The 27,275-nt window shown below is 51.0% G+C and overlaps 8 protein-coding genes across 8 annotated transcripts; 6 read left to right on the top strand and 2 right to left on the bottom strand.

Annotated features, from left to right (window-relative positions):
* Window positions 1–2,693: 2,693 nt before the first annotated feature.
* On the top strand, window positions 2,694–3,156 carry GT037_009879 (uncharacterized protein; the record flags this gene model as incomplete). The annotated part of the gene is made up of 2 exons (XM_038934926.1): window positions 2,694–2,992; window positions 3,048–3,156. 2 exons carry the CDS (start codon window positions 2,694–2,696, stop codon window positions 3,154–3,156), a joined length of 408 nt encoding a protein of 135 aa, XP_038782340.1.
* A 2,197-nt stretch (window positions 3,157–5,353) lies between these two features.
* On the top strand, window positions 5,354–6,232 carry GT037_009878 (uncharacterized protein; the record flags this gene model as incomplete). Its single annotated transcript, XM_038934925.1, has 1 exon — window positions 5,354–6,232. The coding sequence occupies one exon, from the start codon at window positions 5,354–5,356 to the stop codon at window positions 6,230–6,232; it is 879 nt and encodes a 292-aa protein (XP_038782339.1).
* Window positions 6,233–6,445: 213 nt separating this feature from the next.
* GT037_009877 (uncharacterized protein) lies at window positions 6,446–7,354 on the bottom strand (the record flags this gene model as incomplete). Its single annotated transcript, XM_038934924.1, has 3 exons — window positions 6,446–6,585; window positions 6,676–7,097; window positions 7,128–7,354. 3 exons carry the CDS (start codon window positions 7,352–7,354, stop codon window positions 6,446–6,448), a joined length of 789 nt encoding a protein of 262 aa, XP_038782338.1.
* Window positions 7,355–8,131: 777 nt separating this feature from the next.
* GT037_009876 (uncharacterized protein) lies at window positions 8,132–9,028 on the top strand (the record flags this gene model as incomplete). Its single annotated transcript, XM_038934923.1, has 1 exon — window positions 8,132–9,028. The coding sequence occupies one exon, from the start codon at window positions 8,132–8,134 to the stop codon at window positions 9,026–9,028; it is 897 nt and encodes a 298-aa protein (XP_038782337.1).
* Window positions 9,029–11,303: 2,275 nt separating this feature from the next.
* GT037_009875 (mfs general substrate transporter) lies at window positions 11,304–14,523 on the top strand (the record flags this gene model as incomplete). The annotated part of the gene is made up of 7 exons (XM_038934922.1): window positions 11,304–11,328; window positions 11,404–12,723; window positions 12,773–12,883; window positions 12,933–13,243; window positions 13,597–13,935; window positions 13,984–14,379; window positions 14,434–14,523. The coding sequence occupies 7 exons, from the start codon at window positions 11,304–11,306 to the stop codon at window positions 14,521–14,523; spliced, it is 2,592 nt and encodes an 863-aa protein (XP_038782336.1).
* A 713-nt stretch (window positions 14,524–15,236) lies between these two features.
* Window positions 15,237–24,558, top strand: GT037_009874 (uncharacterized protein; the record flags this gene model as incomplete). The annotated part of the gene is made up of 8 exons (XM_038934921.1): window positions 15,237–20,662; window positions 20,950–21,217; window positions 21,284–21,792; window positions 21,901–22,385; window positions 23,225–23,496; window positions 23,561–23,619; window positions 23,677–24,301; window positions 24,352–24,558. 8 exons carry the CDS (start codon window positions 15,237–15,239, stop codon window positions 24,556–24,558), a joined length of 7,851 nt encoding a protein of 2,616 aa, XP_038782335.1.
* A 90-nt stretch (window positions 24,559–24,648) lies between these two features.
* On the bottom strand, window positions 24,649–25,196 carry GT037_009873 (peptidyl-prolyl cis-trans isomerase; the record flags this gene model as incomplete). The annotated part of the gene is made up of 2 exons (XM_038934920.1): window positions 24,649–25,116; window positions 25,164–25,196. The coding sequence occupies 2 exons, from the start codon at window positions 25,194–25,196 to the stop codon at window positions 24,649–24,651; spliced, it is 501 nt and encodes a 166-aa protein (XP_038782334.1).
* Window positions 25,197–25,391: 195 nt separating this feature from the next.
* Window positions 25,392–26,984, top strand: GT037_009872 (c2hc5 finger protein; the record flags this gene model as incomplete). Its single annotated transcript, XM_038934919.1, has 1 exon — window positions 25,392–26,984. One exon carries the CDS (start codon window positions 25,392–25,394, stop codon window positions 26,982–26,984), a length of 1,593 nt encoding a protein of 530 aa, XP_038782333.1.
* Between the last annotated feature and the right edge of the window lie 291 nt (window positions 26,985–27,275).

The following is a 27,275-nucleotide window of genomic DNA, read 5'->3' as shown; positions in this document are numbered from 1 at the left end:
GCGGCAAGCAATGCTGCTGTTGCGGCAGGAGCAGTAGCACCTGGTGCACTCTCCGGAGCTGCCTCGGCATTGGCGGTGGTAGGACCGGCGGGGTGGGTTATGCTCGGTGCTGACGGGTATAGTTGGGACTGCTGGAAGCCTATAGTTTTGGACGAGTCACTCGAACCTTCGCAGGGTATCAGCCTTCGTGAATTGTGCTGTCACCCAAATCTTCGGCGGATTACTGCTTTTGGCGACGGCTTTCTTGCGGAGAATATACGCGGAGAAAAATTCCGGCTTTCACCAACCGATGTTAATGGTGCCCTCGCGTTTCATGGTACAGCCATGTAGCGGACTGAGATTGCAAGAAGGCTTTTAGATTCGAGGATTTTCTCTCTGCTAGTTAGTTGAACCAAAGTAGAGAGATGAATTTGATGAATAGATGGGTGTAGGCATCATGGAGGGACATACTTGAAATGAACTGCCCAACATAGCCACGCGATTCTATAGCCACATGCTTGACGCTGAAGCAATTCTGGGGTAACTAACTGTCGTACCAGAAGTCCGAAGCTTGGCTGGAGTCGCTCGTATTTTCGGCTAGAGGCATTGTTCTAAGGAAAGCTTTTTCGGCTGAATTTAGAAACTGGCGGATGATCGTTGTCGTGCGATATTGAAGTACCCGTGTTTTATTTCGTTACGGATGGATGGACGTTACGAGATCTTTGCCATCGAGAGCGCAGTTGCCCGCTGTTTGTATGGTCGTGACATGTTCTTGTCCAATTGTGCTATCTCAGCCTTGACGCCGCTTGTTGAAGCCCGGCGACTGCTTTGTTTTACATTTTGTTCGATTTTGAGAATTTTTGTATAACACTGGTCGGGTATAACCGATCCTGAAAAGCTATGCGCTCGCGACCGTGCCGTTGAATATCTTCAGTCTTTGTCCTACAAGACTGAAGTTTAGATTCAGTTGCATCAAGAATCCTTTCAGTGGTCAGCAAGAAGGCAGCGAGTATTCGATCGCAAATCCCGTAGCATCCACCACAGAGGCGAAGAAGAAGTGTACCTCCGTCCGCATCGCTAGCACCTACTCCTGTTATCGACGACCCAGTGTCAAAGCCAGTCATGATAAGAAAAGAGCCTGGAGCGCCATCTTGGAGTAAGCCAGAACTGGTTCTACAGACTCCTGAAAAGTCTTTCTGTCAATCACTGCACTTCAGTTCTTTGTCGATGACAAAGGCGCAACATAGCGAGATCACGGTCCTGATCTTCTGCCCACATCATCCTCTATATCCAGCTCTTCCATGTTTGGATAGCCAGATCCTTCTGCATTTGCTGAACCAAAGCCATCAGTGCTTGATAAGACGAAACGAGACGACGCAAATAAGGGAATACTCACTCCCACAACGATCTTGACGACGAGGGAGAATTTGTAAGGCAAGGTGAGTTGAAGCGGCGGTTTTGGACAATAATATGAATATGTCGCGAGGCTTATTGTAATTCCTTGGGAATGCGCAGTTGCCTTGCTAGATTTCTGAGTTATGCCAGGAGATCAAGGCACAGGATTAAACTTCAAAGATAAACACTCTTGCGCTATCCATGCGAAGGTGCCGATGGACGGGCGTGATGACATTCGGCGCTTTGACGGCCGGGGCTGTAATTACAATATTGGCCGAGTTCTCTTACATCCGGAGCATGTTGCTAGAATGACAAAGATACCGAGGAGGAAAAGCTCGAAAGCCAAGGTTCCGTATTGCTGTAGCTATTTCAACATGCAAGCCGACATCATCGCTAGGCGACTAATGTAAAGCTGCTATGTTCTGGTTACAAACGTCCTCGGGCATGATTTCATCGCATGATGGCTCCACAAAATGGGCAGTTGTTCCGATATCTAGGATGGTCCTGGCAGATACGCATGAATTCTCCGTATTGAGATGCCAAATTTAGCATTTGCGGGTGCAGATACCCACCGACGGGTAGCTACTACGGATGAAGTCAGAACAGCCGGCGGGTAATCACGTGGGCTCCTCGAAACACCTACCTTCTGAACGACGTGTTTGATGGCTTTCCAAGCTTCAAGGTAATTTCCTTTGCATAAAAACTCTCAATCGGCATGTACTGAGCTACTAGACCCTGATACTGACACCATTACTCTACACAGCTGGAGGTGCAGCGAAGGGTGAACGTAGGCCACCTATGCATCGCTGCTCCACGATACGAGATAATGTGGCTCGCTCGATATATTTACGAGATAATTATCGGGGTCAATGGCCTATGATGGTCTGTGAGGGACGTGTGCGATGTGGAATGACCGCAATGCTTAGAGAAAGGAGGCGACCAGAAAACTCACTCGCGCTGGTTGGTTCGAAAGCTCTTTCCCCACAAAAATCTGCAAGGATCGACTACACGAAAACTGTCTTCAGCGTCACTGCTCGTAACTGTTCCCAGTCTGAAGTCCGTTCAGTGATTTACTGTCCGTGGAGCTAATCTCCAATGTAACATCGTATAGATGTGTCGAAAGCACAAGCATTCGCCGCACTAGCGCCCGAAATAGACGAAAGCTTGTCCCTGCGGTTGTCAACGACAGACGTAGACCGACATGCATATATAAACGTTGAGAGTCTTCCATCAAGTCTTCACTACCCAGCATCCATCGGTCCCTTCCTACCAAAACTTGCTCATTCCACCCACCTTCGCTACCAATCTACAAACCAATCATGAAGTTCGCCATCGCTGCTCTTTTCGCCGGCATTGCGGCCGCCGCACCTACCGCTTCACCTGACGTCCACGGTGACCCATACGAGACCGTCACCATCTCCGGCTTCTCCTACGCCTTTCCTTACCAGGGCGAACCACAGATGAACTTCTACATCCACTCTCAGCGCGTTGATAACGTCCACTGCGCTGCTGTCAACTTCGAGGTTGGTGGTGTCTACAGCTGTGACGACCCTTCATACACATTCCGAGTCCTAGAGGAGACGGGCCATGAACTCAGATTGGCTCACGTTCTCAACGGGTGAGCTTCCTGGACGAGTATCGAATTGGGAGGACGTGTGCTGACATTGATATAGACCATCCATGGTGGGCGACTTCTTTATCCATATGTATGGACCTATCCCTACTGCCCTCTCACAGACCGGCACTTCCACAGCCGACTTGGACAAGGAGGGAACCGCTTAGAAAAGCAGTGAATTACATAGTAAGGCATCTTGCTGTTAGTAAGACCCGCAACTGAAATGATAATGTGTTTTCGAATCATTCAAATGGTGTAAATGATGATCCATGCAATATTTCCATTGTGAACAATAGAAACACAGGTGAGACGGATGTACGTGCTGTCCTATCGAAAGATTTCTTACCTGAGCCAAGGGAATGTGCCATTATATGTCTAACTCTCTGGCGTTCGCGAGCCAGATACCATCCATGTGTCAAATTCCGGCGCGTTGTCCAGCTTGTCGTTTAACGCCGTCCTTGATTCCGCGGGGCGTATACTCGTCGTTCCAATTTTTGCAATATCTCGGGGAGCATCTAGAGGGTGCAGCATTTACTCGGTGTTTGCATTCTGGCATCATGCAGGCATGACCTCTCGGATCTACGTCCTAACCATAGAATGCTTTGCCACGGAGCGGAACAGATAGGTCGATTATCGAGCAAATATACTTCTCTTCGAGAGATAAGGCAAGATCTTACTCATCTAAATCTTACCGCAAACTTTGAGCCTGTTCTCTAGAATGGCAATTGAAGAGCAAGGAGATGTGTGCCGAATGTGCTTTTAATAAGGGCATGCCAGCCCAGATAAAATCGCAATCTTTACATTCATTCTTCCCAAAATATGAGAAACAATGGGAACTATGGGCGATACCATATAAAGAGGAAGTGGCTGTCATGCATCCAGTAAAGTACCTGCGAGGCGTGATTCATCGAACGTCATACGTACACTGATCCTTGTACGACACTGACCTATGACACTACAACAGGAATATTGAATGAAGGAAGACCTGAGTGTAAAGGAGTGGGGACTGAAACGGCCATTCAGCGAATAATCTTATGTGCTGCAGGTACAAATGTTGGGAACAGCGGAGAAAAGCAACCCTTTAACTGCATTCGGCAATGCGCCCCCAAACTACCAAGGATTTCAACTGTGCCACAATGTAAGCGCCCGGCCTTGTCAGAACGTCCCACACAGTACTCCAGATACACGCCGAACGCAGCTCGTGAGCTCAACGCTGAATCGCAGCCTAGAGAATTGTCGAATGGAGAGGCTGAACAGGCACCACCGGCGCCAGTGCACTAACGGGATCTGGAACCTGGTATTGCAACAACGGAAACGATAGCCGCCGCGTCATCAAACATTGAAGCGTAAAGAAGGAGAGAAATGGAATGGCTGGAGATGGAGGAGGAAAGAATGCGAAAACGAAAAGAGATGCTTTCCATACAAACAGGTGATAAAAGATGACAATACCAAAAGAATGGGATGCCTTTTGTGCGGTAATGAAGACCAGGTGTGCCCTCAAATCTTTATGAGGAAGCAGTGCGGAAGGATGATAATCTTGACACATACCAAGGAGATGTCATGAGGTTTTTCTGCGAGACAATAGAATGTATGGCTACACAGGCATCTATAAGTCTTTTGAAATGGTAGATTTGGAAGAGCCGAGCGCATTGGCCATGTGCGTAAGTTGTTAGAGCCTTCTGCAGGTATGCGGCGTAGTCAGTCACCAGACCACTATCCACGAATTTTACAGCGTTCGAGAAGGCTAAAGGCGTCTTTTATGGCAGCATGACAGGCCGAATATTATGTGCGATGATTTACTCTTATTGCTACCATTTGAAACCATAATGAACGCCCATGTGCAATTATTCCCTATGCCGTTTGCCAGGCCCAGTGATGGTAGCGTCTTTTGCCCCCAGTTATACGTGTCTCTCAATATCTTAATGCATATTGTTCCGAGGTTTGCGCCGCACAAGTGGCGTGCGATAATAGAAGTTCCGATGGCATTGGATATGATTGACAAGGTTCAGTGAGTGTACATGGGCATAATATCGGCGCAGCAGAAACATAAAGAAGTGACCCGGCTGTGATTCGGGTTTGGGCATATTTTTTTCATCTGCTCACTGCGACTCTTGACTATCTTCCTAGACATACAGGCTTGAGCCATCATTCCCCTGATCAGCGTCCATTTATTGTAATTCTGGAAACACTGCATCAACGGCAACCTTTGTCTCGTCGCCATGGGATGTCACATGGCCAAATTTGCCTACACCCTATCCAGAAGATGGGATATTTTCTGTGTCTCTGGTCAGTGATATGACCATACTCACCACTTGTACGATACAATTTCCATCACCGTTCCACCTGAAAGTTGGGACTACTACGATGTCACCTGGCGAACCGACAGTAACGGTAGACAATCTTGTTTTATTTTTGCGGCAGAATCCTCCGGCGATTTTGTTCCGCACGGTAGCAGCCGCTGTATCGCCAGATCTATCGAGTAACCCATCGAGTAATCCATCGAGTAATTCATCGAGTAGTCCACCGAGTAGTCCATCGAGTAGTCCATCGAGTGTTTCATCAGGTTCGCCCGTTTCCTCAGTAGTACCGCAATCCTCGACATCGGAAAGCAGCAGACCCTCCTCGACCGCGCCGCCTAGTGATCCACTGCCCAAAATTTCCAGCGAAAATATAGGAGGCGGTGCAATAGCTGGTATAGCAGTCGGTGGCATTCTCATCCTCGTCCTAATAATAGGTGGTTGGTACTTCTGGCGTCGTAAGAAGCAGAGGGCGCAAAAACCCACATCCACTCTCACCGACGACGAGCTAGCGAGAAGAGATGGTGAAGGCGATAAGATAATGCTTGGCTCGCACCAGACTGCCCCAACGACCGGCGCATATCAAACACAATACCAAGAGATGTCTGGCAACAGCCTCGCTCAAGAACTCGATCGCTCACACTCGTACAAACACGCGATTGGAGGAGCGCATGAGCTCAGGGCTGACGACCGACCGGGCGAACTACCATTTGCTGGGATAGAGGAACACGGGTCAATGAATGGCCTTGATGTGGTTGATGGAGGAGGATCCGAAGTGACCCAAGTGCCGCAAACGAATCGTACTGCCACGCAGGCACCGCAGGTTTCTCCACACGTAGAAGCTCAGAGACGGAGGGAAGTAGAATGGTTAGAAGCAGAAGAGATGAGAATGAGACAGCGACGGGAAGCGCTTTTACAACAGAGTGGTGGAAAGACTGAACAGTAGGTCCGCAAAGCAAATGAAGTTGGAACCATGATATATTCCTCTTAGTATGTTATGGACTATTGAGCTAGCGTCTCAAGAGATGCGGTTGTAGCTAACATGTCCTGCCATCGCGATGGTAACTGCTGAAGCAGCATTGAAACCGTTTCAGCGGACCGCTTCAGGCTCTCAGCATCTGTCAAACAAGCTACAGAGATCGTCTCGCTCTTCGCTCTGTTATGAAGCCTGCCCTGCCTCTGCCGCCTTGCGCATACGCTTCTCATATCTCTTGTGTCGTCTCTTTGTCCTCTTAGCATACTTTTCTAGAGTCGCTACCCGATTCTTTGCCCAGTTGGGTCCAGCACCAGGAGGCGGGACTACGAGAAAGCATGACAATCAGTATATGGATCATGTAAGAAAGGCGCGTGATCGCGAAAGATAGCGCACAGCCATAGTGGATGCCTTACTCAGTCTTCCGCTCAGCAAAGCTTCACGCTCATTTTCCCGGCATTCATGTTTGTGCTCAAACCGCATATGACGGTGCTCAGACGACTCGGAACGACAGCTCTTGGTACGTTTTGGGTTCCGTGGCCTATCGTCGTGCTGGTTCTGAGAAGGCATCTTGGTGGGGTGGGAGAAGTCGCCCTTGTCGGGGTACCAGTGTAGGTCGTTGTCTTTGTTGTATCTTGAGCCTGGGACTCGTTTGAAGTCTCTTGCACGGTCCTTCCAATGACGGCTGTCGTCTCTTGGGCTGTCCCTTCGATCGGGGTCGTCATCTCTTGGATGGTACCATCGATCACCGTCACCGTTTCTGGAGCTATTCCTTCCGCCACGGCTGTCAGCACTTGAACTACTTCTTCGATAACATCGGCTGTCCCTTGCTAGTGGACTGTCCCTCCGATGGTCCCCCGTGCGGTACCTTAGATTGCACCTGCTGTCTCTTGACCTATCCCTTGAACGGTCACGCTCGTCATCACATCCGAAGAAGTTCCGTCTACGGTCATTGGGGTAGTCGTCCCGGACTCCTCGATCGTCACCCCAACGATTTCGACCAGGGGCCCCTGGCGAACGGCTTCGTTCACGTTTGATGTCCTCGCCCCACCGATTGCGTCGAGGTTCCGCTGGCATGTCGTTCAAGTTGCTCATGGCACGATCGTCGGTGATATCCTAGAAACCCGACATTGCGGGGTGGGAGGAGAGAGTGGAAATGAAAAGAGCGTGGTACAAAACCGGTGAAGTCAGATGAAGAAAGCGCAATGGAAAGACGGGGAAAACAAGGAAAAACGAACAAAGAAAAAGCAAGATTGAACTGGAGGTGAAGGAAGATCAAATTATTGTTTATTACGCGATAGGAAGTGACTCGTAGCTTCGAAGTTCAAATCTTCGCCATGAGAAGGCACGATGAGCAACGGCAGTGCGCAGGAGGTTGCAAGAATGACGATCCATCTGACACGAGCGCTGCCCAAACAACGCGGAGCCGCATTGAGCATACACCGGGCGTTGCAATAACAACAACGCGCAATTGACTTTATGTGTAGTTGTAATCACAATTGATTCACAATCACGAGAAAGATGTATGCACAGCCGCCGAGCCATCTCGACCCTAAGCAAGGGTAGGGACACAGCGCGTGATGTCATCACGCTAGCGTGCATCTCGAGTGCTACGGCTCAGGGTGACAAAGCAGCAAAATACTGTTGCCTTCGGTCACCATTCATTTCCACAACCAACCACGAGGCGGCTTTGCAAATTCTGCATATTCATTCCGAACATAATGTATTTACTAACACCAGGCTGCACTATTGCAGCAAATATAACTACACTATCGAAATCTCCGCCTCAAATCACAGAATGAAGTTTTCAGAGGCGCTCTAGACATCCGAAGAACCAAAATAAGACACCTGGTAAAATAAAAAAAAAACGCGATGAGTACAGTTTACATGGTGCGACCTTCCCCAGGCGAAGGCTTGGGCTGCTTCGCGACCACGGACATCCAACCCGGCACTCTTATCCTCAGCGAAACGCCCCTATTCAGCGTCGCAGAGCCGCGAACAAACTCGGCAGTCACAACAGGATTCGCAGGTCTCGACAGCGCCCAACAACTCCAATATCTTACCCTCTACGCTCAGAATAGCCACGCCAAGCATGACGACGCCGCCAGGGTAATCGACGTATTCAATTCCAACGCCTGGCAAACCGGCTCTCGCACATCCATCTGCCCTCTCGCCGCGCGCTTCAACCACTCCTGCGTCCCCAATGCAAGTTTTGCGTGGAACGCACGGCTTGGCCAAATCACCATCTACGCCATCGTCTCCATACCAGCCGACACGCAGATCAAGCTAAGTTACGAGCGCCCCTACCAAACCACCAGTTCACGACGTGCCAAACTATCCGCTTACGGCTTCACCTGCGCTTGTCCCGCATGCAGTGACGCTTCCTGCTGCAGCGACGTCCGTCGTTCACGCATGTTGTTGCTGGACGCGCGTATCCGGACAGGACGGCGCCAGCTGTGGAGATCACCCGTGCCGAAGGCCGCGTTGGAACTGATCCGGCTGCTCAAAGAGGAAGGGTTGGTGGGGGAGGCGCTGGGCCTGGCGTATCATGATGCTGCTTTGGGTTGGAAGAGACATGGGCGGCTGGACTTGGCTGTCGGTTGCGCAAGGATGGAGTTGGAGGTTGCGGTCATGTGCTTTGGGGTTGAGAGTCTGGCGGTGGAAGGGAGTATGGCGTTTTTGGTGGGGTTGAAGGGCGAGGCTGGGAAGATTGAGAAAGCGCGCTGTACGGTTAATACGTTGGGAGTGCTCGAGGAAGATACTGGGTAAGTGATTCTGATTTTTCTTTTGGTATTGAAGCTTGCTTTGAGTATGCCGAGTCTTCCATACTGCATTCTGCCTCCTAGGGTTTGCGGGCCGATCGTGGTGTGTGTACAAGGTGCAGCATTCACAAACCAGGCCATCAATGTCTCAACACTTCACGCGTGCGTTTTTAAACAAATACAAGAACCCCCTTCATCGCTTCTCATCACTTTCCAAAGAGGGACTTCACATTTCCCCCAAGTACCAGAACACGACAATTACCATCTATCATCCAATCTTTTTCCGCAGGTGCGATTTCTTCACCTCAACACCCGAATATCGATGCACAATATTTTAAACTTCTCACACGCCATTTCGCTGCCTTATCTTACAAAGAAACGAGCCTCCAAGACCACATCCTTGAATCGACCTACCTCATCCTCGTTGTTTCGAGACGTCTCATCACGCCCCCCACTACCGAGCCATAAATCCACGGAAATAAAAAGAAATGCCACACATGTCCGAATGGCTATGCCCGCACTGTTCGAGTATCAACCGCGGCGAAGGTGCTAACGGGGAGAAGTGCGTTAAATGCGGCAAGTAGAATAAATGCTACTAGGAGAAAGAAAAAGATGAAGCATGTGTTACCTTTTATAAATATCTTTGGTATCATCTTCAATAGAACCTGAATTAGGGGGTGTAGTTCCGGGCGGCTCTTTGTTGACGATGTGATAGTCTTTCTCGGTATCCATAATCTGAAGGTTGGTGTACGAAGTTAATTGATGTCTCAAACGTAATTCATTAGGACATTTAGTGATGACGAAAGTGGGCTGCAAAGTCAAATGATAGGGAGAAAGGCCTCAGGAGGCCGGGCGCAAAGATAAGATCGCATCGGATCGCTATCGATACTGTTGCGACCAGTGATATGTAGGCTCTCCCGCCTGAGACTGCCGGATATCTTTCTGCGAGCTGTTGATGTTCATGTTTCCCGATCAGGCCATCTTTATCAGCCGTGCTTACATTATCCGTGGGGTTGGGGGAGGAATGGTAGGGTTTACGCGCGGAGCTGTGACGGAATGACGTCAGCTGACCGATTCTTCCAAACTCGACGTGAGACAGCCTACTGTCAACCTCGGGAGGCTGAGAGCCATCTTGATAATCTTGAAATTCCGCTCACCGTACAATAATAGGAGAAAGACGGCACTAAACAGAGGAAAGGTCTTCTCGAAATGCTTATTGGGTAATGATGCTCGACGTAATCGACACAGTGCGTACCTCCGCAGTTGAATGGCAAGACCTCGAGAGTGAGCAATATCGGGCTTCTTTGTGTCCGTATAAGAGTATTGGACTATCTGGAGGGAGTTTTATTGAGTCATTCACCTCTATATCAAGAAAGAGCCGAACACATTAGTTACAAGAGCTGCTAGCTGACTGCAGTCACAAATTCGGCGCATCGACCGAGTTGCCTATTACCGCTATCGTAAAAATTGGCGGCAGAATCGATGGGGTTAGCGCTCATGTGCACAGCATGTTCCCAGTATCAATGCGGACTTACCTCCGCATGAGTAGGGCCGAGGACAACAGGCGAACCTTTGGAACATGCGAACAGCAAGAACAGCAAGTCCCAAGGCAACGGATCCTCGACTCATCAACACTTACTTCCCGAACAATGTCCCAACACATTGGAACACGGTCTTGGAAGATCACAATTCCATCGACTCGAAATCTTCGACATCCCTAGGTTCACTGATCGGCACTTTCCAAAAGCTTGATTAGCCGCCCCTTTGCTTGTTCCGACAAGCTCGACCAAGCAATGCGGGGTAAATGCGCGCTAGTCCGTGTATCGCCCACCCTAGCCATTTCCACGAGTCCCATGGCCATGGAACGGTAGGGTATGATAGGTGTCAAGCAACGTGGCGCAACTGACAGCTAGGAGAGTTGGAAAAGTACCGCGGCCATGGAGCGAAAGGTACCGCGAGTTTCCGCAGTGGTGGAGCAATAGCGAGCAAAAGGACGAATCCACTCGACTGTATCAGTGGCGGGAGACGTGGCCAGACCATGGTTCTTGGAGCTATCAAAGGATTGTAAGGGAGCCATGCAAGCCATCGCGTTGACTAGGACGGATACCCCGCAAACCGAGTCGCGGTACCACGTCGACGAGGATGTAATTGCTGGGGTTTAGTGAAGCGCGACTGGTTTGCATTCCTTGCATAAGAGCTCCACCGAGCCTCGAAATTGAAGAGTAATCAGGTTCTTTCGTTCCCCTCCGAAGATCAAATCGTAGGCAAGCATGAAAAACACGATGCGTGACCACAGCGACGGTTCCGGTAAGTGATCCCACTCCATCAGACCTGTCCCCTTGGTACCCATACACACGGGCGAATACTAAACGAGCACCACAGACGTCTCAGACAACTCACCCACGACCTCGAAACCAGCCTTCAACCACATCGAGCAAATCCACACCAACGAGCAAGTCCCCGGCCATACCAATTACTACGAGAAAGATGGCCTCCGAACAGCCGGCGACGGCGTCGATCATGAGGCCGACGTCCCCATGAACTTCACTCGAATCATGGCACTAATTGCCATGGCATTTCTCTGGACAGGCAGCCAGATCCCTGTCTATCTCTTCGGCGGTGTTCCTCCTTACATTTACGCCGACCTTGGTGGTGCCGATAGATGGATCTGGTTTGTTCTTGCCAATCTTCTCTCTCTCGCTGCAATCTGTCCGTTCGTTGGATCCATCTCAGATATCGTCGGCCGAAGATGGGTCGCCATGATCGGTGCTTCCTTCCTCATCCTAGGCATGATCATTTGTTCGACAGCGCATACCATGAACACCTTCATCGCCGGCATGGTGTTCTCTGGTGTTGGTGCAGGCATCAACGAACTAACAGCTCTAGCTGTCACATCAGAGCTTGCGCCTACGAGTCAGCGAGGCAAGTATGTCGCCATACTTGTCTTCACTATCATCCCGTTCTGTCCGTCAGTATTGTGGGCTCAGCTCATCGCTTCGACATCGACGGGTGCATGGCGCTGGATTGGCCTGTGGTGTGGAGTATGGGCTTTCATCGGTCTCGTCTTGACGGCAGTTTTCTACCACCCACCTCCACGGGTTAACAGCGTAGGTATGAGCCGCAAGGAGACTCTTGCACAAATCGACTACGTCGGCGGTTTTCTCTCTGTCGCTGGCATGATCCTGTTCATGATGGGAATGCAGTGGGGTGGTTACCAGTACAAGTGGTCCAGCGCGCACGTCCTCGCACCGCTGATCTTAGGTGCCGCCTTCATTATTGCCTTTGTCTTTTGGGAAGCATACGGCGCGAAACATCCCATGTTCCCAAAGAGACTTCGCCAGGAGCCTCGCATTCTAGGCTTAACACTCGTCATCACGTTTATTTCTGGAGCCAACTTCTTCTCAATTCTCATGTTTTGGCCAACCCAGGCCTTCAATGTGTATGGGCATGACCCTGTCGGTGTTGGCCTCCGAGGTCTCCCAGTTGGCTTTTCGATCCTGGCTGGTGCTTGTATTGTATTGTGGTTGCTTTCCATGCTTCGTGGTCACAACAAAGAGCTCCTGATTGCTTCGTCCATTTTGATGACTGCAGGCTGCGGTGCGCTTGCAGTTGGGCGTGTCGACAACTTGGCTACGCTATGGGGATTGTTGGTCCTGGCTGGTCTTGGAATTGGTGGCATTGTCGTACCAGCATCCATCATCTGTAAGTCCGACATCGCATCAGTCAATAGCCTGTTCGCTGACTTGATTAGCTACTATCATTTGCCCAGACGACCTCATCGCAACCGTCGCAGCTCTCACTCTCGCCATTCGTGTTATTGGTGGTTCGATTGGATACTGTGTTTATTATAACGTCTTCATCTGTAAGTTTCTGTTAGCTAGTATAAGTCGTAGCACGTCTGACGTCTGTAGCCAAATTTGTCCCAGCCGCGACTCACTACATTGGTGGAGTGATGGTGACACAACTCAACATTACATCTCCAGAGATCATCGGAGAGGCAATCACTATCACTGGGGCCTCGCTGCTTCCAGCTCTTCAGGAGCTTCCGGGCATCAAGGGTGTGCCAGGTGCGTACGAGATGGTTGTTTATGCGGGTCAGCTCGCGTACGCAGAGGCGTACAAGTACGTGTACTATGTGAGCATCGCATTTGGAGGTGTCAGTATCATCGCGGCGTGCTTCTTGGGCGATATTTCCAAGTACATGGACGACCATGTCGCCGTGGTGATGCACTGAGTTGCTTCAGGAAGCTGAGACATGTCTGTCTATAGTATAGACAAAGTGTATATGTAATCGAGGTTCATAATGCTAACCGAAGCTTCATTTAACATTTGCGCATTGTCACAACTCAGCATGTTGCATGTCTCCTGGTGATCGTACCGTTTTTTCTTCTACCTGCACCTAGACTCGGCTGCATTGCGGCGCTGTTCGGCTACAGGCGTAAGCGTGCCCAGCTCAACGTGCGTCATAGCTGTCAATCAACTCTTGGGATACGGCAACGCTCTTCTCTTACTCAGTTTCTTTAATTCCTTGCCCGATGTAGTTTCGTAAAGGTAGATTCACACCCAACTCGCTAGTCAGTAGTGCAAACCAAAAGCTGCTTACCCTCAACTATGTTGCGTGCACCTTCACACGAGCCAAACGACGTCGAATGGAATGCAGCAAATCATGAACAAACACCCGATGCTCAAGTTCAAGCCCCCCTGGAACTAGAGACATCGAACAACAAACGAAAGCGGCAAAGCCAATGTTTCTGCGCGCCGCAAATGTTCGGCGGCGGCATATACCTTCCCGATCCATCGACGTACGACCCCATTGAGATACTGCTCAACACTTATGACCGAAGTGAGAGGGATGAGCTTGTCAAGATATGGCGAGACAACAAACTGAGCGAATTGAACTTTGTTGGCATCGTGGTATGTACTACGGATATTGTCGGTATTGCAGCGTTGACCGCAGTCTAGTCCGCTCTCCTTGCCGGTGTTCTCACGTCAACAGGCAGCTGGCCTAATATCCTGACGACTGGCAAGCCTTCTCCTTGGTACGTCCGCACAGCATGGTACTGTGGTATTGTCATCTCTCTGCTTTCTATCATCAGTGCCGCAGACCAAACAGTACGTCTACACCGGCTATCATCTCACCGCGACGGACTGGCCAATATCCATAAGCTCCTCGGCAAGGGTAGTAGGAGGAAAAAGACAGGGCGCCGTGCACCTAGCTACTTCCAAATCATGACCTGGCAGATGCCAGTCATGTTTCTCATCACCGGGACGATTTGCATGGTCATGGGTATGTTCTTGCTGGTGTGGAGTGCAACGTCGCACTTGGGAGACCCTACGAAATGGGATGACCAAAACAAGGTAAGGTTCCAATGTATAAGGCTCTTCAGAGATTCGACGCTTACTCAACAATAGGTTGCTATTGTGTTCACGGTCATTGCGAGTCTTGCGATCGTCATGTTTTTTGCTGGGCAGATTTCTCTATATTCTCCGATCAGGGAGTAGGAAGTGCGAAGACCTTCTGGAGACGTGGTACAGTTGTGTGCGACTTATCGTGGTCGCATTCTTCATCCGGATCTGCAGCCAGGCGGTCTATATCGCGAGGAGTCAGAGGACGTGAGATATGCTGTATAATCCGATACATCTCAGATGATGATTGTGTTGGCGATGATGATGTAGGACGGCGATGCAGAATATATTGAGAAATGGACGGTCGATGGCGCTGACTGTGATGGAAGGTGCCAAGCCATTTTCGCCACTAGTCTTCTTTTGTGCAAGTGCGACTCTGTCAACCTTTGAGATTTGCCCTTCATACTCGTTCGTTCGTCGCGTCATTTCGTCACGCATCACATGAGCCCGCGTCAGGTTCGTGTCCTGTCTGACCTACGCTGCTATCGATGATTGGATGCTGCCTGTATCGTTAGGCTGCAATGGCATCTAGCACGTCTTCCCTGCTGGAAGGAGTTGGCACGGCGCGTCGCTGCCTAGCCTCACCCCTCTTTTAGATCAACGCGCCATCAGCTTCGCAGCTTCCCATTCATCATGGCACAGGCTGCCACTGCGTATCCAGGTAACATGCGAAAGGTGTTCTACTGATGATGCCAATATATAACGTACGGCTGTTTCGTCTTTGCTGTTTCCTTGCTCAATTCATTCAACAAACCAACTTCACCGCAAGAAGTACGCTTTCTACCATTCCACAAGTCTCTCTCTCAGCTATGGCTACGCAAAACCAGCCGTTGACATTGATGGAGCTCCCTTCGGTCCCAGTCAGCCATGACGACTGGATTGCACATGCCGCTGCCCATCCAAAGGCACCGATGTGTGACCTCGTCGAACCATACAAGGCATACGATTCCAAGCTACGTGAGATATTTGCCCAGCAACCCGATCATACTGCTATTAGAACGCCCAATGTTGTTCCAATATTTGCAGGTCGCGAGCATGAGCTCAAGATACGCGCTCGCAACCCTGCCGATGAGTCCGAGGCCGAACGTCAGCGCTATCTTATGCCTCTTGACAAGGCAGATCGCAAGCCGTCTGGCTCTCCAGCCGTCGTGCAATCACTTGATGAGTTCAGAACCAACTTTCAGCTATTTTCAGAATCATCTCTTGTGGACATGGACTGGTCCAATGTGGTGGTCGCGGGTAGCGCCGTCGTAACCTCGTTGCTACCTGTACCTGAGAAATACAATAGCTCGAAGCGCGCTCTGCGCGAGTACTATCATCAACAACTAGCGCCAGCCTCCGACGTCGACCTCTTTCTCTACGGCCTCACCGAAGAGCAGGCTATCGAGAAGATCAAGCAGATTGAACAACGCATCAAGGATTCTATCTTGACTGAGACAACTACCGTCCGAACGAAGAACGCCATCACTATCGCTTCACAGTATCCGACTAGGCACGTTCAGATCGTCCTGCGTATTTACAGATCCATCTCCGAGATTCTTACAGGCTTTGATGTGGATTGCTCCTGTGCTGCATACGATGGCAAGCAAGTCTACGCTAGTCCCCGCGCGCTCGCTGCATACATGACCCAGATCAACACCATCGATCTGACGCGTCGCTCACCTTCGTACGAGAACCGCCTATCCAAGTATGCACGTCGGGGATTTGAAGTATATTGGCCGCTCCTTGATCGTTCGCGTATCGACCCTACGCTGTTTGAGCGCTCGTTTGGTCGTACTCTTGGACTGGCGAGGTTACTAGTCCTTGAGAAATTGCCGAAAAGCACCGACCGTGACGCCTATGTTGACCAGCGCCGTGCAGAACGTGGTAGACCAGCCATCAACCGGTGGGCTAGACAGAAGCTGAGGGGCGATATCAAGCAACAGCACGATGAAGATGTTGCTGAATGGGTCGAAACTGACGAGATTAGCGACTACCATACCTTCACCGTTCCATACGGACCAAAGTTTCACGCTCGGAAGATTGAGAGGCTATTGTACGCGAAGGACTTGCTGCTCAATGCTGAGTGGAATCGACCCAAGGAGCGGGAAACTACTCTGCACCGACACCCTGCTTTCTTTGGTAATGCAACCGACGTGATAGAGGATTGCTGTGGCTATTGTCCTGAACCTACCACACCCGAGGACCAAGAGATCGCAGAAGAAGAAGGCAAGATCTACGTGTCGGGCACTTTGTCTTTCATCAAGGACAACCCTGGACGGCAAGCAATCGGCTCTTTCCACCCACTCACTGATGATGACTGGACCGAGATGGCTTACGTTGGGAACACTGCACGACTATGCCAGGCTATCGTTGAAGGAGACGTTGAACATGTGCAGGACTGGCTAAGCCAAGAGGATGCAGATCCCAATCGACGAGACTATACCGGGCGTACTCCACTCCAACTAGCAGTCGCAACCTCAACTCCACAGGTCGTCCAAGCACTTATCGATGCAGGAGCTCGGATTGTCGCTCGTCTCTTCGACGGCAAGACCGCCCTCCACCTTGCCGCTATGCGCGGTGAAGTCGAGATGGTCAGAGCTCTACTTTTCAGGAGTGAGGCTAACGAAGCGCTGGAAGCGGAGAAAGAGGCTATCAAGAAGCGCAGCCAGGCCCAGCCGGCAATCCCTAGTGATGAAAATGTCGACGACTCCGATCAGCAGATGAGCGAAGACGACGGTCAAGACGAAGACATCGACATGCTTGACGAAGACGATGAGTCTGACAACGCCGATGCCACTACTGAGGGCTCTGTGATCAAGATTGATCGTAAGAAGTCGCAAGATCATGACGACCTCCCAGACGATGCGAACGATGACGAACCTGATGTATACGACGTCGATGTAGTCGCCTGGGACGCACCAGTATCTGCGCTTCATCTAGCTATTGCTAATGGCCACACGGAAATTGTGAAGACTCTTGTTCAGGAGTTTGGGGCTGATGTATTGCTGCCAATCAAGCTAGTGCACGACCACAACAAGTCTCCACGCGCGGCAATCCTGCCGTTGGTTCTCGCATTACAGCTTTCGCCCGGTAAAGCCGAGGAAATGACCGAGTTACTCATTAGTTTGGGTGCATCACCAGCTCAAGGCGACCTCAACCATGTTACGGCATTGCACTACTTTGCTGCGCATGGCGTTAGTCTGCTCAAAACCATGATATTGGCGAACCGGCCTGCCTCACAACAAGCTACCAACCACCTCGTAATGAACGGCTATCAATACAATCCACAAGCGAGTAGTGCTCTGAAAATAGCCATCGAACATGGTGATGCCGCTGGTGTCGAAGCCCTCCTGGAACTCGGGGCGAAGCCTGAGATTGATTTCGCTACCTACATTGCTTCTGCGAAGAGCAAATGGGGCCTCATGGGCGACGATACGGAACGCAACCAAAACAAATTCAGAGAAAACATTGAGCAGCCCGTACTTGCTGCAGTCCGTTCCGAGGTAACATCAATCGTACTCAAGCTTTTGGATGCTGGAGCAGACATAAACAGCCTCACCCCCAAAGCTTGGAGCGCTTTGAACAAGAACAACAAGTACCACGACAACGATACGGGCACTCTTTTGGATATGGTTCGTACTACCATGAGGAAGCTGCGCACCTTCATCGAGCTAGGGAAAGTCGATGGCCAGGACGGATGGCTGTACTCTGATGGCTGGGTCGACCAGTTCCGTTACTACTACGGAGCTGGAAAACGATTAGCACCAATACCTCTAAAGGAAGACGCCGAATATCTCCAAGAGTTGGAACCCGGCACTTACGCTCACTGGATGGTCAGAAATCAAATCGAAACTGCAAAGCAGACTTACGAAAAAGACCTGAAAGATCATGAGGAGCGAAAGAGATCTGAACAAGAACCTCCGGGGACGGATGAGAAGAAAGTAGCTGTTCAATCGGTACTGGATGATTTCCAGGCTTTAGAAACCGAACTATTGAAACGAAACGCGAAGACTTTCAAAGAACTCCACCCGGATATCGAGCTTGACGTACCTCGACCAAACCAGTACAACTATGGAAGAAGTCGCGACGAAGATCCACCAAAGCAATGGAGTCCGTTTCTGACCTTCAGGCTTTCGGATTTGACTAACGAGCGACGGGACGCTTACCTCAGGCTTTTCCAGGCTTGCTGGAATGCCGATCTTCTTACAATCAAGGAACTCACTCTAACAGTCTGGAGTGAGAACCAGAGTCCTTTGAAAGTCGCCGTCACGGATTCGCAGAACTTCTCACCATTCTCAATTGCGATTCTGCGAAAACATTATGGAATTGCTCGAGCCATCCTCGAAATCGCGCATGCGCAATATGCGCCTGAAGAGAAGCCAATGGTCAAGCACAGCCTACAGCCAAGGGACGAAGACGAGGATAGCTGTGATGACGACGACAACGATTTCCAGATATATGCTGAGATAGTGGACGATCGCTTCACTATCGAGAATATCGGAGAGGTGCAGAACCAGGTCAAAAGCAACGTGCGGCCAGTACAACTGTTGTCGTGGCATCACCCCGTGTCTGGTTTCCTCAGCCACGATGATACGTCGACATCTACATGGCTTACTCCTTCAGGACTCTCCAACAAAAGACAGCATCTGGGCAGATCTCAGGCAAGTGATCGTACGTACGACGCGTCGCAAACGGATCAGCAAGAGATTTCCAAAGTCGAGCGTCCGGAAAATCTTTTTCAATTCGCAATCTACCTAGACGATGCCAATCTACTGCAATTCTTGATTGCTAGGGCTGAGGAGTACACGCAACACGGTATCGAAGCTGATGAGGAAACCGCTCCTAAATTCTTCCGTTTCAATGAAGCAGACTTCCTGTACGCGATCCGTCTTGGCCGTACCCGCGCACTGGAAATCATTATCAAGAGCACTGGAGCAGGTATTCCCCTGGACGATCTTGTAAAAAAGAGTGGTATCGAGATCCCTGTGAAACCAAAGTACTATCAAGGCTTGTCGGTTCACGGGAAGAAGCGAGCGGACTGGGCGAATGAAGGAAGGGAGGTTCGGTCTGAAGCAGTTGGGGCGCAGCACCCGCCCTTGTTGTATGCTGCTTGGTACGGAAGCCTGGAGAGTGTCGAGTGGTTCGTAAGCGATACAGCCCTGCGCTGTTACACAGAATTTGCAGATACGCATCGAGACGATATCCGCATCCAGAACTTGGCGAAGACTGAGCGCGGCTTGCAGTCGTCTATTGCTAAGTGGCTCGACCTACGCTCGCACCTGCTGCTTCACTCAGTGGTTCTTGGTAGGACAAATGCGGACTCTCTGGCTCTCCTCCGACATCTATGCAACACCCACCCCAAGGCCCTTGAGCACCGTTCTGCGAGCGGTATGACGCCTTTGCAGCTTGCTTTCGCCCTGCATCGTGTTGAGATGGTTAAGATTCTTCTGGAAGCTGGTGCCGACCAGACTACACGCGACAATACTGGGGCGAATATTGTCCACTCTATCTTCAACAACATTAACCGGCAGAACAAAGGCTTGGAAAAAGTCAAGGAGTTGCTCGGTCTCATCGATCCTCGTCTCTTCTCTAGCTTGTTCACCGAGCGCACGACGGACATGCCTGGTGCCGCTACACCCCTTGCGCGCTGGCTGCATTCCGCTTCTTCCGTCGGTAGCGTGACTGTGCCGCACAACGAAGAAATTCTCAAGATCATACTCGGGTTCAGCAAGGGCAATGACTTGGGTGTCGTCAACGGCGAAGGCGATACGCCCATGCACACCGTAGTGCGACGCGGTGTTGACACACTCCTACGAATCATGCTCGAAAACCGTCCCGACCTTCTCTTCCGCGAAAATGCATCAGGGCGAACGCCATTCGAGATGGCCGAGGATACGTATCTAGCCAACGAGGTGTTCAGCAACCCTCCGTCTCTGCCGGGTTCCAGCCACTCTTACTACCGTCGGGGAGGGCGTCGTCGTGGTCACGAACAACCGAACATTAGCGTTCTCAAGCGCGATTCAAAGACCTTTGTAGAAGAGCCCGAAGACATCCGCTCTGGTGAGGAGAAGGTGTTACAGGTCTGCAGGGAGTTCTCGGAGAAAAACCATGGACAGAAGAGGAAGCTTGTTAGTCTGGTCGAAGCTAATGAAGTCGCGAAGAGACTGGCGCCGCGAGAACGCAGTGTTCCTGTAGAGGATGATAGTTCTGTGACGGGTGAAGAAACTACCGGAGGCGACGAGGTCGATGCGTGGTTTTCACAGGCGATCTCTGCAGATCATTAACACACGACTAGTACCTGTCAGCCGGTTGCATGTCATATAGGTCTGCGCGAATAGTTTTACTTGATACAGAAAATCCGGGGTAAAGCGCCGATGTTACTAGTTAGCGCGCCCCTTTTTCCAACATGGCGATAAGAACATTGTCCGGCCACCATAGGATCCGTAGGCCGAATGCGAAAACGGCATACAAACGTACGGTGGTCAAAGCATATATATCTGAGCAGGTAGCAAATATATCTCGCTTTTTCCATCGCCGAAGTTGTTCGTATCTTGGCATCTTGAACATGAACTTCCTAGAACGATTCAAGAAACAAATAAGCCCAGCAGATGATGCGCCAGATCCATATGCCGATGACATTGTCTATCCAGTTCATATCCTAGATGATACGAAAACTTTTCGTAGCATCCTGATCGTATGGACGCTAGTTTTCAACGATGTCCTGAACGCAGACAAGCTCCGAGCCTCGCTAGCCAACCTCTTGGAAACAGGAGATTGGCGGAAACTGGGAGGCCGTTTACGACTCAAAGTAAGTAGTTGCGACTCACTCTGCTTCCACTGTACTCGAGCAAAAAGATTGACGATCAGGAATTAGGACGATGGCAGACTAGAAATTCATGTCCCACCCACCTTCACTCCTTTGCGCCCTGCCTTCACTTACACTTACACTGCTATCGAATCCTCCATCCAACAACACGAACTAGCCAAGAAACTTCCTATCAAGTCCACCGAAGCCATTTCAACATGCCCTGGGCCGACCGACTTCAACGACCTTGCGACTCCACCCTCTGCACCCATGACCATCGAGGACCTGCTTGCTGGAGACACACCCCAGATATCAGTACATATCACATCCTTCACCGACGCTACGCTCGTGGGTTTATCATGGCCGCACACGCTCATGGATGTCATGGGCCAGGCAGCTTTTCTCTCAGCATGGTCGAGCGTATTAGCCGGTCGAGCGACCAAAGTACCGCCTGTACTTGGTGCGCAGGAAGACGTATTACTAGCATTGACCGATGACGCTACCAGCGCACCACAGGAAGAATACGTGCTAAAGTCCAAGCAGTTAAAGGGCCTCGCTTTTGTCAAGTTTGGAGCCAGGTTCGCGTGGGATATGTTGACGGGGGTAAAACCCTTGACGCAAACCATACATATACCCAAGAGCGTTGTGACGACGTTGAGAGCAAGAGCAGAGGCTGACCTGACTAGCTTCCACATCGGAGTCACCAACACAGCAGAGCAAGGAGAGAACAAGATGCCTTTTATCAGCGACGGCGATATCCTCACTGCATTCGCCTTACACTGTATCGCCTCCTCACTCCCCGCCCCGCGCCCCTTGACCGCCCTCCACGCCATGAACGCCCGATTCCGCCTCCCATCCCTAATCAATGCAAAAGGTGTACATGTCTCCAATATGCTGGTCCCTGGCTTCACTTTTCTAGACCCCGCAATGTCTACCGGCCCACTCGGTCCCATGGCCCTGCATAACAGAAAAAAGCTCCTGGAACAGGCCACAGAAGCCCAAGTCCTGGCCAGTCTGCGTGAACAGAGGGTGAGTGGGGATCCGAGTACGCTGCTTTATAGCGATGCGGACGCGTTGTTGGTGCCGTTTACGGATTGGACAAAGGCCAAGTTTTTTACTTCTGCTATTGACTTTTCTCCCGCTGTGGTACGCGCGGGTGGTGGTGGTGGTGGTACGGAAGGAAGGTGCAATCCACCTGGCACACCAGTGTTTCATCATGCGTCGAGCAGGAGACCGAATCCTACGGCGAGGTTGCTGGTGCATATACTGGGGAGGGATTATGGTGGGGGTTATTGGCTCACTTTGACTATGAGTCCAGCGGCTTGGGAGAAGGCTGAGGAGGAGTTGAAGGAGTTGAGTTGAGTTAAGTTGAGTTATTGTTCATGTCTGATATTATTGGACATGGAGGTGGATAAAGAGATGAGGGCGCTTTGTATACTCTGCAAGTATCTCAATTGACGGCTTACAAACTTCCTCGAGGTTTGTGTTATCGAGTAGCAGAACCAACATCGTTTTCTTTCGCTGTTGTCGCAAGATCAAGCTTCTATGACATACCACTTCCTTGAACGTCACTTATCGTATTGCCAAGGCTAAAAGGAATTTCGCCCTTCAATCGCAGTTGATACCAAACACGAAGGAGTGTGCTATTCAAGGTTCCATACCACTGGCATCACGTGTGGTAATAATTAACGTCCGCTATTCGATATCCATTTATTTCCATGCGCTAGTCTTCCGAAGCATCTTCCGATTCGGAACAGATACCCCACACGGGATCGGCCAGCATCCGCTGCCAGCCCCTCAATAATGACGCTCTTGTCCCAACTGCTGCAAGTACCGAGAGATGAGGGGTCGTCATACATTGGGTCCAATCCGACCCAGCTCTCGTACAATAAGGCTTTGACGCGCAATTCAATTCCCTTCTCTTTGCAACTGAACACGCGTACACCGATTCTTGTCGCAACAGGCTCCCGATTCTTTGGTCTTGAACACGACGCGCATAATATCATCCAGACATGTCCGGCGAGAAGATGAAGGCGGTGCATTACGAAGGACCATTCAAGGTCTCGGTCAAGGACGTCGAGCTGCCCAAGATCCAGCACCCCGACGATGTGATTGTTAAGGTCACAACGGCAGCCATCTGCGGTTCAGACCTACACATGTACCAAGGGCGCACGGCAGCGGAAGCCGGTCTCGTGTTCGGTCATGAGAATATGGGTACCATTATCGAAGTCGGATCGGGTGTGACACTATTAGAGAAGGGTGATAGGATCGTGTTGCCATTCGTGAGTATACGTGCTCCGGGACGCGCATGTGTAAGAGTGCAAATGCTGATATGCTGGTGCGAAGAACGTCGCCGATGGTAGGTGTCGCAACTGCGAAGAAGGCAAAACGGCTTTTTGTACTGGGTAAGTCGGGCTTCTCTGCAGCAGGGGGTGAACGAGGAAGTCCTAATATGTGGATAGAGTGAACCCGGGCTTTGCCGGTGGAGCCTACGGCTACGTAGCCATGGGCCCGTATCAAGGCGGCCAAGCGCAATACCTCCGCGTCCCATTTGCCGACTTCAACGCATTGAAATTACCCAAAGGCACCGAGCACGAAGCCGACTTCATACTACTTGCAGACATATTCCCGACAGGATGGCATGGACTCGTGCTCGCCGGATTCCAGTCCGGTGAAAGCGTGGCGGTGTTCGGCGCAGGTCCTGTCGGCCTGATGGCAGCGTATAGCGGGATCCTGCGAGGCGCCAGCAAGGTCTTTGTAGTCGACACAGTGCCTGAACGGCTGGCAGCTGCGGAAAAGATTGGATGCATTCCCATTGACTTTACGAAGAGCGATCCCGTTGAACAGATCATCAAGCTCAACGACGGTATGGTAGATCGCGCAGTCGACGCGGTCGGGTACCAGGCTGTGGACGCATCAGGCAGCAAAGAGAAGCCAAACATCGTCCTCGACCAGCTAATCATGGTGACGCGACCAACGGGTGGCTTGGGTATTCCAGGTTTGTATGTGCCAGCCGACCCGGGCGCGCCCGATGAACAGAGTAAGAAAGGCCAGATCCTGATCTCATTCGGCAAGCTGTTCGAAAAGGTATGCCTGTCCGTGTCTTGTGGCTGGATGCCCATTGTTAACAATGTCAGGGATTGCACCTCGGTACTGGGCAGTGCAATGTGAAGGCGTACAATAGGTATTTGCGCGACATGATCGTATCGGGCAAGGCCAAGCCGAGTTTCGTTGTGTCGCACGAGATCAACATCGATGAGGCGCCGACGGCGTACGAGAAGTTTGATAAGAGGATCGAGGGGTATACGAAGGTGTTGATCCATCCGAATGGAGCGTTGAACTAGCAGCATGTATGAGTATTTATTCTATGCCTTTTTGCTGTCTTGGAACGAGAAACTCACATGCGCGCATGCTGTGTCTGTTCCCACCTCATGCTAGTACCGCTGCATCGCAAAGGCTCCGTCGTCAACCAGATATGCCTTGATGATCTTGACCTCCTCGACAGGGCGATCTTCCTTGTCTGTCTTGACCAACCCTAGCTTCTTCACGATCTGCATCCCGCTCTTGACCCTTCCGAATATGGTATGCTTGCCGTCCAGCCACGGAGTCGGCGCCAGCGTGATGAAGAACTGCGAGCCATTGGTATTAGGCCCGGAATTGGCCATGCTGAGAATGCCTGCACCCGTGTGCTTGAGCTGAGGGGTGATCTCGTCTTCGAACTTTTCGCCGTAGATGGATTCGCCGCCTCGACCGGTGCCCGTGGGATCGCCTCCTTGTATCATGAAGTTTGGAATTATGCGGTGGAAGATCAGGCCGTTGAAGTAGTTGCGCTGGGCGAGCGTGGAGAAGTTTTTGCATGTCTTGGGCGCATGGTCGTGGTAGAGTTCGACGACGATGGTGCCCTGCTCTGGTTAACAGGATTGTCTGTAGCACGAGCAGGCAGACCTACGATAGTGGTATCAAGTGCGACGTCAGTGGCCATGGTGAATGTGGGGGACAGAGTGTGAGGACTGTGATGGCAGCTCCCTGCCAGCTACGAATTCCATGTGAACTGGAGCACGGCCCGTCCCACCAGCCACACATGCCTGCGCCACCATCACTAGCGCTGAGTGATGAATCACAACCAACCGACTGTTCTGACCTTTGGGAATCATAATCATAATCCCATCAACAAGATATGGATCTTTCAACCTGGGCATTACCGCAGCTATCAAAGCTTCTGCCTCTTGACGACGAGTCGCTGAAGCAGATAATATCGTATACAGAATCGCTATCGCCTAAAGACTCGGCGGATCATCTGCAGAACCTTCTGGGAGACAGCCCACAAGCACTCGAGTTTATCACTTCGTTCAATAACCGGAGAAAACCGAAAGCTTCCGCTAGTTCTGCCCCGGTCCAGTCATCAAATGATATCTCAGAAGTGCCGCGGGCCAAGCCAAAGAAGAAGAAGCCCGCTTTGAACAAACTCCCGCCACCACGCCAGCCAGAGAACTATGGAAACGTGGCAGGTGCATATCTCAAGAAAGATGAAGAAGACTACATTGCCGGTAGCTCAAAGTCAAAATCTGCCAAATTCAGCTTGGAACAACCTGATGGGTTGCAGTTACCGACCTTCAATACCACTACGTCATCGGGAACGTCAACTCCCAAATCTCGTGCTGTCTCACCTGCTCCGCCAGCGTCGAAGAAACTTCCGGGCCAGCTGATCTCTGACACGAAACCAAAAGCCAAGGCAAAGGTCAATGTTACAGGCGGAACGCCTATGCACGGTGCTTCGACGGCACTCAACGATCTAGAATCTGCAATCAGGGCGCTCGAAATCCAAACGAACCCCACCCTTGCCTCACAAGACAGCAGTAAGCGGAAATGCAACTGCATGGCTACCAGACATCCATTGCTCGAGGCCGCACCAAACTGCCTCAACTGCGGGAAAATCATCTGCGTAAAAGAAGGCATCGGCCCATGCACATTCTGCAACTCCGCCCTCTTCAGCGCCCAAGACATCCAATCCATGGTACGCGTCCTCCGCGAAGAACGCGGAAAAGAGAAAATGGCCGCCAACAACGCTACGCAAAAGCGCGCAGACGTTTCCCTTGCTCCCCGCCCCTTCTCCACCCCTAGGTCCTCGAATACCCCTGTATCCTCAAACCCCGCCTCGGACGTCGAATCCGAGAACGAGAAACTAGTTCGAGCGAAACAGCACAGAGACAAACTTCTCGCTTTCCAAGCACAGAATGCCAAACGAACGCAAGTCCACGACGAAGCGGCGGATTTCGAAACGACGACCGCCGGACTGAGCATGTGGGCTAGTCCTCAGGAACGCGCTATGCAGCTCAAGCGGCAACAGAAGGCGCTGCGAGAGCAGGATTGGAATGCGAGACCAGAGTACGAGAAGAGGAAGGTTGTGGCTAGTATTGATTTGAGTGGCAAGAAATTGGTTAGGCGGATGGCGGCGGCGGAACGGCCTGTCACGCCGGAGAGTGAAGACGAGCCCGTTGAGGAAGTGCAGCAGCGCCCGAGAGAAGGGAATGGGTTGAGTAGTGGAGGCGGGGCGTTTAGTAGGAATCCGTTACTTGGGGGTTTGATTAGGCCGACGTTTAAGGTTGAAGAGGGTAAAGAGAGTAAAGGGAAGGAGGCTGGGGGTGAGAGGAAGCAGACGTGGCGGAGGGTGCAGGATGATAACGACGATAACGAGCAGTGGATCTTGGATGGGGGTGTATACGGTTCAAGAGCGGATAATGTTAGTTTGGAGATGGATGGGCTGAGGTGATTGTCTCTATTACCTCCGATAGCAAAGACACCACTCTTCAAAGCAGGTCATGGTATTGCTAGAACCCTCCATGTGCAAACGCGCTGAAGTGCCCTGGTTCGTCCACTGCTCCCACCTACGCTCGGACACGGTGAAGCCGCAGTTGCTAGCTCTATATTATCGGCCTTCACCTGGGTTACTTTTTTTGTGCTAATACTTCCTCACCTCTCACAGGATACCTTTCCTGTTCGGTCCAATGCCTCTCTCCCATTAAATTGACACCTTTCGTATCAGTTGTTCAACAGCACATTG

This window comes from Alternaria burnsii, assembly GCF_013036055.1.
Source record: "Alternaria burnsii strain CBS107.38 chromosome Unknown 701, whole genome shotgun sequence".
Taxonomy (NCBI): domain Eukaryota; kingdom Fungi; phylum Ascomycota; class Dothideomycetes; order Pleosporales; family Pleosporaceae; genus Alternaria; species Alternaria burnsii.
The sequence above is the reverse complement of the archived record's forward strand: the minus strand, read 5'-3'. Positions and strand labels throughout refer to the sequence as shown.